Source organism: Callospermophilus lateralis, chromosome 13 (assembly GCF_048772815.1).
Source record: "Callospermophilus lateralis isolate mCalLat2 chromosome 13, mCalLat2.hap1, whole genome shotgun sequence".
Lineage (NCBI taxonomy): Eukaryota > Metazoa > Chordata > Mammalia > Rodentia > Sciuridae > Callospermophilus > Callospermophilus lateralis.
Genome location: NC_135317.1, coordinates 45,991,770 through 46,009,547, shown reverse-complemented (window position 1 = coordinate 46,009,547; position 17,778 = coordinate 45,991,770). Strand labels below are relative to the sequence as shown.

Below are 17,778 nucleotides of genomic sequence, written 5' to 3'. Positions count from 1 at the left end.
CTAGGTTATTTCAGTGTGAATGTATATTTACACAATGAGTACTAACAGAGTTCAAGGTATATATAAACCGTTACGGTCTGTTTAAGCATCTCTTTGCAGTTGACACAATGGCTTTTCATTACTTTGAAAAATGAGATTACTAATGAAAGGCAAAGTTGTGTTGCTATCTAAATGAGCAGAAATTCCAACTGCATGGCTTCCAGATTAATTGTGGGTATTTATAAGCTATTCATTGATGATTCCTAATTCACATTGCCCACTTAAAACTACACAAACTTGATCAGTTGGGATCCACAGGCGATGGTACCAAAGGCTGTGTTTAGTCAAAATTATTACAATCATATATGAAACCTGCAATAGAGGACTTTGCTAAACAAAGAGCCAAAAATCAGATAAATTTAGTCCTTGACCTCTAAAAACTTAAAAATTGCTAAAATTCAAAAACAATTCTGATTATGTTGATGGGAATGGAACTCTTAGAAAAATTGAGGTAAATATAGAACCAAAGAATCCCATAGTTATTGCTATTTTTTTTTGTAGTAAGAATTGAACTCAGGGGCACTCAACCACTGAGTCACATCCCCAACCCTATTTTGTATTTTATTTAGAGACAGGGTCTCAATGAGTTGCTCAGTACCTCCTTGTTGCTGAGGCTGGCTTTGAACTCGTGATTCTCCTGCCTCAGCCTCCTGAGCTGGAATTACAGCCTCTCGTGCCACTGGAATTACAGGTGTGCTCCACTGCACCCAGCTGTTATTGCTAATTTTTAATGTGTGTATTACCATGAACTATGTTCTTCTATTGTTAAACAGTTGTCTTTTACTGTAACAAATGATTTGAGATAATCAACAATAGAGAGGAATGGTTTTTTATTAACAGTTTTGGAAGTTCCAGTCCCTGATTCATTGGCCCTATTGCTTTGGGACCTGTGACAGACAGCACATCATGGCGGAGAGAGCATGGTAGACCAAAGCTGCTCATCTCTTGGCTGGGACATGGAAAGAGAAACAGAGAGAGAGAGAAGGGAAGAGAGAGGAAGGAAGGTGTGGGGTCCCACTGTCCCCTTTAAAATCATGCCACCAGTAACTGGACGACCTCTCTCTAGGCCCTACTTCTTAAAAGTCTCCACCACCTCCAGCACTAGGCTCCGGAGCAAGCCTGTGTGCCTTTGGGGAATATTCAATATCGATAGCAACCCCCAATTACTGGGAGCCACCCAGGCATGTGTGTCAATAACTAGGTCTCCTGACTTCACTTTGCCTAGAAAACTTTGCATCCAAGCTGGGCGTGGTGGTGCACACCTGTAATCCCAGTAGCACAAGAGGCTGAGAAAGGAGGATGGGGAGTTCAAAGCCAGCCTCAGCAAAAGTGAGGCATTAAGCAACTCAGTGAGACCCCGTTTCTAAATAAAATACAAAATAGGGATAGTGGTGTGGCTCGGTAGTTGAGTGTCCTGAGTTTAATCCTAGTACCAAAAACAAAAAATTCTACATCCAGATCACTGTCCCTCCAGCCTCTGCTTATCCACCTTCCCCCAACAGGCAATCCTACTGTCTCCCACCCTGCTGGGTGTAGCATCCCCCTATTTTTCTCATACTATTTCTCACTGTCTAAAGTTGTTTTGCTTATTCACTTGCTTGTTAGAATGAACACAGGGAAACGTTTAGCTCATCATTATAGCCTCAGTATCTTAAAGAGTTCCTGGGACCCAGTAGGTGCTAAATAAATAGAATCTGGAGTGAGATCTCTTCCTAACAGTTGAGATTTGTAGTTTGAAATGCTATTTTAAAATGACATTCAACCAGCTGACTCTGACTGCTCTTGAGGGCAGGGCGCTACATCTGTCTCCTCTGCTTCAGACTCTCACTGAGTGCCTACGAGGTGCCAGGGAGGCAGGACAGTCAGTGAGCTTGCATCCTGGCCAAGCCCTGGTGACAGACAGGAAATCCTTGATCATTTTGTGAGAGTCATAGATCAGTAATGCATCTCTTCCATTTCTGAGAGAGTCATCTTTAAAAAAAATAATTTAAAAACTAGAATAGTTTTAACAGTCTTTTTTCCTTTGCCTTGATAGCTGGTCCAGCTGTTGTTTTCCATATCTCCACCAGCTGATTCTTGCCAAAGAGTGGCAGAATTTGGAAAACACGTGTGTGTCTGTGTGAGCCGATGGTCCCGCTCTGCCAGTTACTGCTTCTCCCTGCCACACACTTGGAGGGATTTGCCACCTCCCTCTAGGATGACACATGTTTTCCTTTGGGTATCAAGAGGGCCTTTTGGAGCATCATTCTCATACTTGGAGGCTCTGGAAGGTGGCCTCCCTCTCCTGCAGTATGATTGACATGACTCCAGTTGTGAGCGGCTTCTCCTCAGCCCAGGGCCCTCAGGCTTTCTTTACCTTCCCTCCTTGCAGACCCTGGAGAATTAAGCCAGGTGTTCTCTCTTTGTGACTCAGCGGCTCACCTTGCCCTCTGCCATTCTGTGTGTTCGCAGTGGGAAGTCGACAAAAGGGAGAGCACTCAGCAAGAGTGACTGGCAAAGAGAAATGTGTGTATTTCTTCTGGCAAGGCCGGCATTCAACTGTGAGTGAGAAGGGAACCTCAGCTCTGATGACCGTGGAGCTGGACGAGGAAAGGGGGGCCCAGGTAAGTCCCAAGGAGCTGCTACTCGGGGACTCTCCTGAGGACCTGATTCTAATGAACAAAGACAGCATCATGCAGGGCACTTTTAATCCAGGTCCTGTTCTGTAGATTTTAGACTCTGCCTCACATTTCATCTTCCCACGCATTGTAACATGAGCAGAAGGAAAGAAAACACTGTCTGTGAATGGGAGAGCCACGAAGCAAGTGTGAATGGCCAGTGAGTGTTTCTGAAAGGTTTCCACCGGTGTTACAAATACAATGGTTGCCATTATCCTCTTCTAAAATAGGAAAAGATTTCCTGAAGAACCGCCATCCTGCAGAGCCTTAAAAATTCAACTATTCCATTTTCCCACCATCCACCTGAAGGAAAGGTCAGAGACTTCTGTGGAGCATGGGGTACTCCCCTGGGGAAAATCCCCCAAGTGATTTTTCTAGAACACATCAGAGCACATCTCTGCCACATAAACGATAGTCCCAGTGAACTCCCAGTGGTTTCCAGTACCTTTGTGGTGTCCCCACCCATCTCCCCCCATCCTCTTCCTCCCACTCCCCCCACCCAGGCCTGCTTACTGACCCAGGGGCCCTCTTCCTGCTCACCTCAGGCCCTGGGTGCTCTTTCCCCCCTCTGGATCATGTCCCCATGTACAGATGTGCATAACTGTACACCTCCCGTGATGCAGGTATTGGCTCACATCACCCTTATTTTGTCCAAATCTCCCCATTTGGTTTGTTTTCAGTACACTAAGAACTACATAGTCATTTTTCATCTATTTATTAAAGAGACTGTCTGTCCTGGTCTTCTAGCCCCGGAACCTGCATAATGCCTATTGGGTACTACAGCCCAAATCCAAGATTTTATGAATTTCTTTTTAATGTTTGGATGATCTATGCCACACAGCTCATCCTTGAATACCCGTATTAAGGTCAATTAAGAGTTGACTCTGGGGAATTCAGAAAACTTGACTCCTTATGTAAATATTTTTTCCATCTTGAGTGTATGATTAACACACTCATGTGAAGAGAGCAGAGAAATTTTCTCCAGAAATACAGCCACATTCATTCAGCTTTCCGCAGCCTTGGGAACCAATCATATTCCCTAAAAAAAAAATTATAATGAATATTTTCTACTATGGATCACATGTTAGAAATAGTGATTAGCAATGGCTGTATTTTAATTTATTCCTAATAGTTGGTAATTTCAACTGCTTTTTTTTTAATAAAGGCCAAGCATGACTATATCTTAATCATGCCTTCAAAAGCATTCTTAAAGTTTTCAGTCTTCATCTTTTTAGTTGGAGCATCTCATTTTTTTGTCAGTCCAACAAGTGGAAATTCATTTTAGACAGATGAAATGCTGTCCCAAATCAGCACCTGACTGCACAAAACAGGTCCTGAGGTTGACAACTCATGAGGTGAATTGTTCCTAACTTTCTGGGCCCCCCAAATGCCAGCTCGACAAAATAGTTCCTCTTTAAGGGAAAATGTCTTGCCAAAGTGAGAGTGAGCGGATTCTACTTTAACCTTATTTATGGTGCAGCTAACACCTGATGAGACAGTGCATGAACAGGCACAGGAGGCTGTGGGAGAGGCACATTGCTTTGTGAGAAGCTGCTGGGATGATGTGGGCGTCAGCTTTCTCTACTATAACAAACAACTGATATAATCAACTTAAGAAGAGAAAAGGGTTATCTTGGTTCATGATTTCAAACATTTTAGTTCATAATCAGATGGCCCTGTTGGTTTTTAGCTGTGGTGAGGCCACACATCATGGTTCAGGTATTTGGTGAAGCAAAACCTCTTACCTCAAGGCCAGGAAATGAAAGAGAGGAAGAAAAGGGTCTGGAGTCCCACTCTCCCCTCCAAGGGCACACCCCCACTGCCTAAGGACCTCCCACTCCAGTCCCCCTCTTGAGGGTTCCACCACCTCCCAATAGCACCAGCCTGAGGACCAAGTCCTTGACACATGGACCTTTGGAGAATCGTTAAGATCCAAAGTGTAGCAGATGTATTTGCAAAGAATACATTTCCTCCCAGAATTACTAAGTCACGATTAGTCATTGTCATTGCTGAAAAATGTACTCTCTTAAAAATATGTTTATTTGTGTTATATAATGTTGTACCCATACCACAGATAAAAGTCTCAAAATTCATGTTTCAAAAGAATATTCAGTGTTAGAAAACTAGTGATGAGAATGAGGTTATAAGGCAACAGGAAATATCACTCCTACTTTGTTTAGGAGAAAATACAAAACTGAAAAACACTTGAAAGGAATCTTAATAGTGCTTATCTTCAGATGACAGAAGTATCACTGACTTTTGTGTGCATGTCTTCATGTTTTTCAGATTTTCCACCATAGGCAGGTACTGTTTTTGTGACTTTGAAAGCCCCATCACTGTCATCTGTTTTATTTGTGTTTGAATTTGAAGGTCCAGGTTCTGCAGGGAAAGGAGCCCCCCTGTTTTCTACAGTGTTTCCAGGGGGGGATGGTGGTGCACTCAGGGAGACGGGAAGAGGAAGAAGAAAATGCACAAAGTAAGTCACTTTTACTGCTGGAATTTGATTTTTTTTTTTTCCTTTTCCCAGAAGGTATTTTTATAGGCAAGGGGATCTAAATAAAGTTAGTAGTCTGTCTTCATATAGCTATGGCTTTACCATTAAAGTCTCCTAATGTTTGCCTGATAAATCAGCTTTATGGGGAGCTCATAAACCCCCCCTGTCACCCCATGGAAGTTCTTCTGGGATCTACCTTTGTATGCAGGAGACTGGAGTTCACTTCACCTTGAACTGAGTTCTCATGGTGGCTCTTGTCTACGGTGGATTTAGGAGAATTATAAAAATTAGTAGATCTTTTATTAAAAATTAGAATCTTTTTGTTAGTCAATATCAGGAAAGAGAGAGGAGAGAGAGAGAGAGAGAGAGAGAGAGAGAGAGAGAGAATGTTATTTTTACAGCTTTTGGCTTATTTTTACATTTTGAAAAAAAATGGTTTTATGGTTTTTCTGCAATATGGACTTTTAGCAACCTGCTTCTAATTCCAAAAGTATTTGTTTTCTGGGAAGACCACATGCTGTCATTGCTCAGCATGACTTCAGGCTGCAGGGTCCTCAGTCTCACCAGTCCCTTAAGTCCCTGCAATGTAGTAGCTGCCTTGATGGCACAGCTGGGAACAGAAAGGGCAGCTTTCCCTGTCCCCAGCTCAGTCATAACTCTGTGCTGCTGACGCCCCCTACAGGTGAGTGGAGACTGTACTGTGTGCGTGGAGAAGTTCCCATGGAAGGGAATTTGCTGGAAGTGGCCTGTCACTGTAGCAGCCTGAGGTCCAGGACTTCCATGGTTGTTCTCAACGTAAATAAGGCCCTCATTTACCTGTGGCACGGGTGCAAAGCGCAAGCCCACACGAAGGAGGTTGGAAGGACTGCAGCAAATAAAATCAAAGAACAGTGAGTGTTGTGTGTGTGCAGAGCTCTCCACAAAAGGGGCTTCCTGGGGGACACAGGCAGGCCAAGCTGCAGAGGGTTCCCAAGACACTCCATGGATGCCCAGTGTCCTTAGAGCAACTTCAGCAAGGGATGGTTATGAACAACATCAAGGACCTCAGACATCCCAAGTAGGTAGGTAAGACACACATGACATCCAAGACTCCAGTCTGACAGCTGCCCCCACTTTCTGAGTATTTACCTACCTCAATACAAGGTAACATTGAGCCAGGTGTGGTGGCATCTGCCAGGAGGAGTCACATCAACCTACTTGGGAGGCTGAGGCAGGAGGATCACTAGAGTCGGTAGTTCAAGGCCAGCCTGGGCAACATAACCAAAAAAAAAACATAACCCTGTCTCCACAAAAAGAGGGAGGGAGGGAGAGAGGGAGGAATACAACCTTGAGAAGAGCAAGGGAAATGGCCCAGCAACTTGTGAATGAGAAGCCTGGAATCCTTTGATATTTAAAAAGCAAGTGGAGAGGAAGATTCTTAGGCCATCAAAGTGCAGTTTGGTTTAGCTCGTTCTCTGGGCACCAAAACAGCGGCTGCTATAAAACTTAGTATTGCATGGAGAGGGCAGAGAGGAGAAAGGAAGGCATGGCCTTCCATCAGGCAGAGAGAGAGAAGCAGAGTCTCAGAACATCACTCTGGGCCGTGGAGCAGGGAGGGATGGTAAATGATACTCAGTGAGGTATCCAGGGACATTTGTGCCTTGTCAAGTTTTCCACTTGGACTACTAAGGAAAAAACAAAGACAAAATAGTGAAGAACTCTATTTTTTCGTTCAACAAATATTTATTGAGCACCCACATAATACCAAGCACAGATTTCGGAACTGGGGACTTGGCAGTCAAGGCACCTGTCTTTCTGTTCTCGAAGTTTGTGTTCTAGCAGAAGAGGACAAGAAATAGTGAAAAAAAAAAAAAGTTGTGTTATTTATAAAAATGTATGTTATTTTCATTGCATATTATATGTAATTATACATTCCTCCCCAGGAGCCGGCTGACCCTTCCTTTTCTAACACAAACATAGTCATAAAGCACAGAATGTTTTTTCATTCATTAGTAAAAATTGCTTTTAATTAGAAAGTAAAAGATAGTGAGCTGATCTGTAGATTTAGTCTTGAATAATTTTGTGCTGTCAACACTTTCTGGACTTATAATATTGACGTTTCTTCTGCGCAGATGTCCCCTGGAGGCAGGATTGCACAGTAGCAGCAATGTGACAATACATGAGTGTGACGAAGGATCTGAGCCACTGGGATTCTGGGACGCTTTAGGAAGAAGAGATAGGAAAGCCTACGACTGCATGCTTCAAGGTAAAGCACCGCCACAAACTTCCATCACTTGTTAAGATTCACTCAGCAATTTATTCAGTAAACATGTCTGAAAAATGCACTGTATCTAACACAATGAACCGGCCTAGGGGATGTCCCCCCAGGGCCTACAAAATGGAAATTGTTATGTGTCATGAAAGAGGTACATGTGAAGGAGGCTGAACATGGAAAAGAAAAAGGATTTTTTCTACCAAGAAAAATCACACACAGCTCCAAGGAAAAGAGATGGGATTTGCACAGTGTCTTAGAGGTTAGTAAAGAAGAAAAGAAAATTCCAGGAAAGCCTATGAGCAAGAACATGATGTAAACCAGTAGAACAAGATGCTGCTTGGTTTGGCCAGCAGCCAGGATGCAGGGAAGAGGTGAGAGTTCTGTGAAGGAGTACATCTGAACCAGATCAGGAAGGATCCTGAACTTGAACAAGGGACCAGAAATCCTGAGCCACCCACAGGGCTCTGCCATTTACAGAAGTCACAGAAGGAAGGGAAGGTTTGGAGGATAGTGTCAATCATATTTAGTAGACACTTAATGAATAATGCATACTTAGTAGATGTTTAATAAATAAGCGGTCAGGTGAAAATTGCCAGCAACCTGTGAAATTGAGAGAGTCATAGAGGTATGACCATGGTCTGCCAAAAAGGGGCAGACAGGAGAAGGAAGCAGTTATGGGACCCTGTGCTTCATGCAGTAGCTCTTAACCTTTCAGGCACTGGTAGATGCCAGTGAGAAAGTAAGGGACACAGTCCTTAGAAAAGGGCCTCGTAAAAAAATGTGGACTGTGTTGGTCAAGGTTTTTATATTAAAGGCCCATCAGCTAAAACCCATCATGTAAAGGACAGTAGACAAAGATGGAACACATGAGAAGTGAGGTCAGAAGAATGTCACAGACATCAGAGAACATGTCATCAAAGAGGGGACAGTCACCACTGCTGATGGCACAGAGTTCAGGGATTAAGGACATTTCTTTCCAACATTTCCTTGTTAGATTGATGATAAGTTGCTCATCATTGGTTTTTTCCAACCAATGCCACATCAGCCCAACAGAGAGTGGCAGAGTGGCTGCCCCAGAGGTAGGAGAAGCCAGGGTAAAGTTGGAAACATTGAATAATAAAAGGAAGGGAAAACCATATGAATTGAGCATCCCTTATCCAAAATGCTTGGGTCCAGAAGTGTTTTGGAGTTTGGATTTTTTTTTTTTTTTTAGATTTTGAACATTTGCCTATACATATCATGGAAGTGGGACCCAAGTTTAAAGGCAGAATTCATTTTTGTTTCATATGTCCTTCAAACACACAGCCTGAAGGTAATTTCATAGGATATTTTTGGTGTGCCTGTTTTTTACTACAGCTCATCACATGAGATCAGGTGTGAATTTTCTGCATGTAGCATCATATCAACACTCAAAAAGTTTTGGATTTTGGAGCATTTCAGATTAGGGATGTTCAACATGTAATAGGAGGGATATCAGAATCAAAAGGATGATTTTTAGGCACTAGATGATCTAATTTGTTACCTGTCCTTGGCACCATTTCAGAATGGAGCACAAGAATCCACCTGAGGGGTTGAAATGTAGACATGGATGTTGAAATGGATGATTAAAGGAGGAAAGTCCATGAGTGGCAGGAATTAAGGGGACAAGGGAAATGCACCTTAGGAAGAAGATGACATCTTTGTTGCTTATTGAACATCTTCTTTGTGTCCAACTTTATGATGAATGTTATGAATTGAGCCTGTGAAAATGCCCATTGTTAGTGAGAGGTGACAAATGTAGATGATCTGTAAAGGACCACCTGGGGAGAAAGCCTGTGAGGCGCACAAAAGAACAGACACAGACTGAGAGTACAAGGAGGTGGAGCAGAGAGCAGTGAAGTGAAGAAGCAGAGAAAGAGAAGTGTAGAATGAAGTATCAGCTCCTCCCTCCTGCCGAGTTTATTAACTCCAAAAAGGTTACATATTACCCATCACACCTGACTACACTCTAACCAGAGTGCTAGCTAACGGAGATAAGGTCCAGCTTAATACAAACACAGAGCCTCTCACATCCAAGGACGTTACTATGGAAACCAGGTAGTGCATCCACATAGTTATCTTAACAGCCTCAGGAGGGTACTGCTGGGCATTCTAATCCTGGGAATCAGGGCACCAGTTATGGGAGTGGGGGGATGCTTCCCTGTCTGTTTCCATGGTCAGAATACCTGTAATGATCCATGGGTGGGGTGGGGAAGCAGCACCTTGGAGGACACTCATTCTCCTAGGGGGAATAGTGTGGGCCACCCTACCATACCCCATTATCACTTCTTGCTGCTACAGAATCAAGGCTTCCTTAGTAACAGTTTTCCATTGCTGTGACAAAAATACCAACACACAACTTAAAAGAAGAAAAGGTTTATTCCCGTTACCTTTCCCAGTTAGTATGAGCATCTTCAACTTACTGGAGCTCACTTAGTTCTGAGTAACTGATAATCTTTTCCAGAAAACTCCCTTGAATTGCCAGAATTTGCTTTGCAACAAAGTGCCCTTTACCAATGCACGTTTTTAGCCATTTGTATTTCTACTTTGGCAAATGTTTATTTATGCCTCTTGAACTTTTTATTGTGCTATTTATCTTTTCCTTTTTTAAAATTTTTATTTGGTACTGGGGATTGAACCCAGGAGCTCTTTACCACTGAGCTATATACCCAGTCCTTTATATTTTTTAATTTGAGACAGGATCTCACTAAGTTGCTGAGGGTCTTGCTAGATTTCTGAGGCTGCCCTTGAACTTGGGATCCTCCTGCCTCAATCTCCCAAGGAGCTAGAATTACAGACACCTGCCATACTGTGCCTGGCTTACCTTTTCTTTATTTATGTACCTTCATATATTAAGGATACTAACTAGTTGCTATATTATAAATATTTCCCATTTTGCTATGTGCTATGTCATTATTAAAATTTTTATACAGTAATTTTTAAATTTTTATATAATTCATGTATAAATATTTTCCCCTTGGATTACTTCTTCTATTTGTGCAGTTAATCAGGTTTTTCCTGGAGTGGGGGTGTAGCTCCCTGATTGAGTACTTGCCTAGCATGTGCAAGTCCCTGGGTTTGATCCCTCACACCACAAAAAAGAAAAGAAAGGCCTTCTCTGTCTCCAAGCTCCGATGAATCCTACCTATGTTTCCACTAATTCCTTGAATCGTGTCATGTTTTGCCTTGATTCTTGACTCTATCTGGAATTTACTTTGGTGTACACATGGTGCTCTGTTCTTTTTTCTTTCAAAGATCCTGGCAGCTTTAACTTCGCTCCCCGCCTGTTCATCCTCAGCAGCTCCTCTGGAGATTTCTCAGCCACGGAGTTTGTGTACCCCGCCAGTGCCCCCACTCTGATCAGCTCCATGCCCTTCCTGCAGGAAGATCTGTACAGTGCCCCCCAACCAGGTGAGGCCTGTGCAGGCACAGCTCATGCTGAGTACCTTCCAGAAGGCCTTTGTATTTTGTGTTCGTATTTATCAGGCAGTTTCTGTTTGCCAAGTACACTGCCAGAATGTTTGCCTTTCTTGTCTAATTTAGTCCTCACACCTACCCTGAAAGGAAGGAGAATGAGATCAACCACATATTATAGCATAAAGAACTAAAGCTCAGTTACTTCATCACCCAAAGACACTTGTTAATAAGTTGAGTGCAGATATCATTTTTGGGTCCCTTCTATTGTCCTAGCCTTCCTCTCAGATTTATTGCTTCATGGTCCCCGAGTGGACTGCCCTTGCTCCAGCCATCATGTTTGCATTCAAAACAGAAAGAGAAGGGAAGGACAGTGTTAGCCATGTCTCTCTCCTGTTTAACAGATAAAGCCAAAACTTCCCCCGATCCCCCATCAGATTTCTGCTCACATTCCATTGGCCAGAGCTTGTCATGGGGCCACCCCAGCTGCAAGGCCACCCTGGGAAAGCAAGCATCTGCTGAGTTAGCCAGAAAACAGCGTCTGCTATGGCAAGACTCACAGCAAAGCTCAGACTTACCCAGCCCACCATTTCAGGGCTCCCCATCTTGTTGGGACCATCACAGGAGCCTGAGCTTTAAAACCCTCCCACCCTCGTGTCTATCAAGCCTGAAGCCAGCAGCCACTGAGCTCATGGTTTGTCCCTTCTTGTGTTACAAGAGCCTGAAGCCGCAGCCAGGCACCTGACCTTATCACTGGTCATCCAGTCACCATGGAAAGTTTGGCCAGCACACATGTCATGCTGTGAGAGACATTACCAAGTGTCTAAAAGGAGCTGCGCCCTGCCCTCTTCATCCTGGGACTCAGGATGAGTTCTCAGCCTCCACTGGGCTATGATTTTAAAGCAGGTTGTGTCCCCAGAATCCCAAAATGCATGTCAGGAACGAACTCAGGATGAAATGAGCTAGGAAGTTGGAGCTCCCTTTTGCCGTGTAGAATATCATTCAGGCCAAAACTTGTGGGAGGAAAAATGGGAAGGAAGAGCCAGAACAATTGTGAGTTTTAAAGCCCAAACCTCTCCTAAGAAGACCATAGACTTAAATTATTGCTAAGCAGTCAGACAAGAGCATGAACGCCAGAGGGCAAGGACGATGTGCTGTCCAGCTTTTATTCTGCTCTTTGGAGATACATGGAGGCTGACAGACCCTTGAGGGTTTAGCTGGACCCTACCTACATCCAGAAGGGCCTTGGGCAGGCCTGGGGTTGCGCTGGGGTGAGGGATAAGGACTCAGAGGAGAAGGAAAGAAAGACACCTCTATTCTCTGCCCAAAAGGTTTCCCCAGGTTAACTGCCAAAGGACTGAGGTGTGCCAGGGCCTTCCAGGTGCGCCTTTGCCTCTGAGCTTCAGGGAGCTGTCACCCCTGACAGGGCAGGATGGGGGGAGGCACCCCTTACATTTAGGGCAGAGGAGAGGAAGTGCCAAGCAGCACCTCCTGATTATGTGGTTCTCTTCTCACACTCCCAGCACTTTTCCTTGTTGACAATCACCATGAGGTGTACCTCTGGCAAGGCTGGTGGCCCATCGAGAACAAGATCACCGGGTCTGCCCGCATCCGCTGGGCCTCTGACCGGAAGAGCGCCATGGAGACCGTCCTCCAGTACTCCAGAGGTGAGAGCTGTCGGCAGGGATGGGTTGGGGACCCTCCAGAGGCCCAGGCCCATCTTACCTTTCCGCACTTGCCCACCAGCCTTGATAAAGCCAGGCGGATGGCAGCAAACCAACTTTTCCCCTTTCACTTTTTGAGGCTTATGAATATCATGATATCTTTCCTATTATGAGATCATGCAACTTGTATCATCATCCAGCCTAAAGGTGTATTGTGGAACACTCCAGAATAACTAAACCCCTATTGCCCTGGGGATTAACAATGCCCTGAGACAAGCTGACCTCTTCCCATTATCTGCAGGCAGCCGTTGAAGAGAAATCTCCCCCAAACTGGCCGAAAAGTCAATGTCAACTTTTTTGTCATTCGTTATTATTTTTAGTATCACCTCCAAAGAGAAAGACTTATAGTTCATCCTCCTGAAATATGTGGTCTTTTAGATGACATAAAGATGCCAATAATTAATTTCTTATCTGAATGTTTATAGTTTTATCAATTAGCTTGATATCACTAAGTATGTACAATTGATTCTCGAAAAGCTCTTTCACAATAAATAGCTTTTTAAACTTTGCACCAAATGTCAAAGCCACAGTGGATGTATAAAATGCTGTCATTAGCAGCCTAATGCTACCACAAGTTTGTCCTATGTTGGGAAGTCAGGGGAGACCCTCCTGAGGTGAATAAGGAGGAAGCAAATGTCCCATCGGGAAGAGACTTCAGCCCTTCCAGGGACTCAGAAGCATTTTTGTTGGTTTCAGGAGGGAGAGTCAGGTTGATTCCATGTTACTGCTATAGCCATAGGCATGAAATTAACATTTTATATAAACTTCATCTGTGTGTTGTTATGAACTACTCATAACCCACATTTTGAGCATAAGAGTTCTGAGCCAAAGAAGAAGAGATTTCAAAGGAAAACAGAGGAAGACAAGGCCCTTGGGTCTGCCAACATTTACATTCTGTGTAACTACAGGAAAGAATCTCAAGAAACCGCCCCCCAAGTCTTACCTTATCCACGCTGGTCTGGAACCCCTGACGTTCACCAACATGTTTCCCAGCTGGGAGCACAGGGAGGACATTGCTGAGATCACAGAAATGGTGAGCACCCTGCCTTCTAGACCACTGGTGGATGTCACCTGGGGAAGAAGCATCCACTTGCACTTTGAGAGTGGGAACACATTCTGTCTTTTGCAACATGCTCACCTGTCTACATAGGATTAGCTTAGGAAATGGAGAAGCCTATTGGGAAACCAATTGAACTCTTTTGGTTATTTTCCACACAAGGACTCAGATTTCAAATACTTACAGGCAAAGATGAATTTAATTAGCTTGAAGACTATCTATAAATAAAAGCTGCCACCTCTTCATTCTGTTAGCTTAGCAAACCTATGGCTTCTCAAGGTCCATATGATGTGGGCCAAGTCAGGACATTTCAGATGTTAGCCTTGTGTAGAAGAGATACAGAATAAAATAGTGAAGAATGGGTGTGTTCACATAACTCAGGGGATGGATGTGTCGTGACTTTCATGAGAAGGTATTGCTCAGTATCTCGTAAATCATTGTCTTTTATGCAACTGCCTGGTATACATGAGATATCCATGGCACCTTTTATCTACAGAAAGTTATTCTTATCCAGAGTGTTTTATTTTCCAACCTCAGAGACAAGAAGCTTAGCAAAGCTATGTAGAATTTAATTTATGAGTTAAATTCGCTAGCTGTACCAATTCCAAGGGTTTCTTTGGTTGGATGGCAGAGTTTCATTCCATTTTGATTTGGTTGCTATGTAGGAGAAAACTGCTTTTCTGGGAGAAAGAACCTGATTGTATTTTATAGAAAATGTTGAGTAGTTTTAAACAAAAAGAATCTGCAGCAGCATGTCAATAGAGAGAGCCTATGTAATACTGCAAACGTTGCTGCTTCGTCCAACTTCTTTTTTTGTTTTTGGTGCTAAGGATGGAACCCAGGGCCTTGGACGTGCCAGACAAGCACTCTACCATTTAGCTACATCCCTGAACCCTTTAGCCTGTCTTTCTTTAACCAAATGGATTTGATCTACACAAGGAAAGGGCTGATTGAAGCCTGATCTCTGACAAAGAACAAGATGGTCCCTGTTATAAATAATAAATATAAACAATAATACATAAATAGTAAATATGGGCTTGCCAAACCCAAAAGCTGCAAGGATTACCAGCACCACAGCTGCCCCCTACTGTCCAAGCTGAAGAATGTGAATTGCCCTCAGAGTTCTGTACTCACTACAGGTCCTTGGGGGTCAGCAATGGGCCATGTAATGAGGTACAGGCCTGAGGGATCCCACACCAGCAGACTGGACCAGTAATTAAAATTCACCGAGTGCTCACTCTGTGCTAGGCACTGCTCCAAGTACTTCACATTTACTTTTCTCATTTAATTATCAGGACAGTCCATTAAGATCCATCTTATTTTTATCCCTGTTTTGCCAGTGTAGGAGCAGAAAGCAGAAAGTCACTTGTTCTACGTCTCAGAGTCAGTGAAAGGCACAGGCAGGCTCATTTCTAAGACCCCTCTTGACCACTGGTCTGAATTTGGCAACAGATCACAGTCATTCATTTCCCCCATCCACCTGCCCAAAGGGAAGGCAGCCCGTCTGGGATTCAAGTTTAATGGAAGAAGATAATTTATCCAGAAAAACTGTTCAGATTAAATGCACCCACTTGTTTAAGAACAAAAGAAAATCGATCTATTCTCAGAATGTTCTAGGTACATTTGGGGTATGTGTGTGTGTGTGTGTGTGTGTGTGTGTGTGTGTGTTGAGGGGATGAATCCAGAGCCCTGTGAGTGCTAATTTTATTCTATTATCTGGATGTTTAGACTTCAGATTCAAAAATCTTATTCCATAATTCACTCTTGGGAGAGTCCCTAAACATTTATTTTCTTTGTGGTGCTGGTGACCAAACCTAGGACCTTGTGTATGCCAGGCAAGCACTCTACCACTGAGTCACACGCCAGCCTTCTCAACACATTTTTTGGAGGCAGCCCTGACACAGGATTTATTTGAAACTTCATGTAGGGCAAAAAATCATCTAGAAGGGCTGTTCCCCTACATTCAACAGCCCTCTTCCCTGACAGTGATTACAAGCACTTGATAAAACGTGTTCAAATGTGGGACACACTGAGTTCTCTCCGCTCCCTCCTCTTCAGGACATGGAAGTTTCGAATCAGATCATCCTTGTGGAAGAGGTCTTGGCCAAGCTCTGCAAAACCATTTATCCACTGGCTGATCTCCTCGCCAGGCCACTCCCGGAAGGAGTGGATCCTCTAAAGCTTGAGATTTATCTCACGGATGAAGACTTTGAGGTAAGTATCACTTCAGGTGGATGGGAAGGAGGCAGCAGCCCTGTTCGGAGCAGCCTTTCACTCAGGCTGGGCTTTTCTTGTCTTCCACTAGTTTGCACTGGACATGACAAGAGACGAATACAACACGCTGCCCACGTGGAAGCAGGTGAACCTCAAGAAAGCAAAAGGCCTGTTCTGAGTGGGAGAGGAACTGTGGTGGTCACTTTCAATACCACTGGACCAGAAAAAAATGAATATTTTTTTGGACTGGTATTTTTTTTTTTTAAAGAATGGTATTTTAAAAACAGGGTTTTTCAGAACCTGACCTTATTAACTATTCTGCGCATCCCAGAGTTGTGCATTTTGTAAATGTTTAAGAGAACTCTTTGGAAACTACCTTTCCACAGTTCAGGGGTGATGTCAATAAAAGCATCGGTCAAAAGCAGCGACTCCCCAGCAGCGGCTACAGCACTGCCCTCTTGGTCCAGCAAAAGCATTGCCTTTTTTTAGTTCATTTGTTGTTGTTGTTTTTTTTTTTTTGAAGCAGTTCTCTTTATAAAGTGTTATTTTGATAGTTTGTGGATTTTAAAATATATATATATTTATATAAACACCGTATAAATCAATATGTATTTAACAAAGCAATATGTATTCATTCACTTTTCTGTTGTTGTTGTTTTTTGGTGTCAAAATATTATTAAAAGGTAGATGGAGTTGCTTCTGTTGAATTAGGTCTGCCACCCATCTGTATTCTCACGTGCGATCAGAAGCCTTCCTTTGGCGTTAGTCTGACTTGTTCTGAGTACTGCTTCCGGTGCTAAAACGAACAAAGCATTTGTACTTAAGAGCATGGACTTTGGCGAGTCTGTGTGAAACCAACCTTTCTACCTTAATATCTCCCCCAAAATGTATAGTGCCTTGTTTTTATGTACAGTTTATATACAGAAATGTTTGCTCTGCATTTTTTTTTTTTTTTTTGGATGATGGTTTGGAACATTATTTACAGTTTTACTCTCAAATAGTAGAAATAAAAACATCTCAGTTTCTAATAACTGTTGTAAAACATTACACATGTCATTTTGTGACAGGACTCCCAAATAAAGACTTCAGGATAATCACAACAATTAACTGACTGATTCACATTAAATTCCAAGCACGTTCTTTGATGGGGGAGGAAACAGATTTTGTTTTTATAATTGTCAACCTCGTACCACTATTTTGCCATTAAATATTAGCTGTTGTAACTTTGAATTTAGTTTAGGGCAGTATTTTACACAAGGTCGTAAATAGATATTTGACCCATAAAATTAATTCTGAGTACTATGGTGAAGACATAGTTTTACAGACCATCATCAGAAGCTTTTAGCTCTACAACTATATACATTTCAGTTTCAGGACCTCGGTGCCTTTCAAAAAAAGAGTGGATGTTTAAGGTACATGGGAAACAAAGTGAGTCTGGAAACTCCTTAGCAAGTTCCTATGTTCTTAAAATACCAAATCCAGGGCTGGGGACGTAGCTCAGTGGTAGAGCACTTTCTTAGCATGCTCAAGGCCCTGGGTTTCATCACCAGCACCACATATGACAAGAAAGAGAGAGAGAAGGAGAAAGAAAGAAAAGGCAGAGGGGGGGAGAGGGAGGGAGGGAGAGAGAAAGAGAGAGAGAGGGGGAGGGGGAGAGAGAAAAAAAAAAAAAACCCATGGTTCTGAACAGATTCTACCATGAACCATTACAGTCCTTTCCCTATCCTTTTTAGTCTAAGTTTCACATATTATATAATCACACATTTGCCTTAAACTTTATAACTATGTGTCCCATCCTAGGACTGTAATAGGGTCAGGGGCTTATGAAACACTCCTGGTCCCACCACATTATGATTGTGTGATACTGGGCAAGCACTGAAATTACTCACCGTGGCTTCCTTAAGAAA

General features: G+C 43.1%; 1 protein-coding gene across 15 annotated transcripts in view; it reads left to right on the top strand.

The window, feature by feature from the left end:
• Svil (supervillin) overlaps positions 1 to 16,974 on the top strand; it is a 225,616-nt gene extending 208,642 nt beyond the window's left edge. For all 15 annotated transcript variants that reach the window (XM_076831667.1, XM_076831665.1, XM_076831666.1 and 12 more), the window contains 9 exons: positions 2,491 to 2,642; positions 5,067 to 5,172; positions 5,873 to 6,080; positions 7,302 to 7,435; positions 10,718 to 10,873; positions 12,400 to 12,543; positions 13,509 to 13,633; positions 15,716 to 15,871; positions 15,963 to 16,974. In XM_076831667.1, coding sequence (XP_076687782.1) covers positions 2,491 to 2,642; positions 5,067 to 5,172; positions 5,873 to 6,080; positions 7,302 to 7,435; positions 10,718 to 10,873; positions 12,400 to 12,543; positions 13,509 to 13,633; positions 15,716 to 15,871; positions 15,963 to 16,049 — 1,268 coding nt within the window. In that variant the 3' untranslated portion in view covers positions 16,050 to 16,974. The remainder of the gene's footprint in view (positions 1 to 2,490; positions 2,643 to 5,066; positions 5,173 to 5,872; positions 6,081 to 7,301; positions 7,436 to 10,717; positions 10,874 to 12,399; positions 12,544 to 13,508; positions 13,634 to 15,715; positions 15,872 to 15,962) is intronic.
• Positions 16,975 to 17,778: the final 804 nt, after the last annotated feature.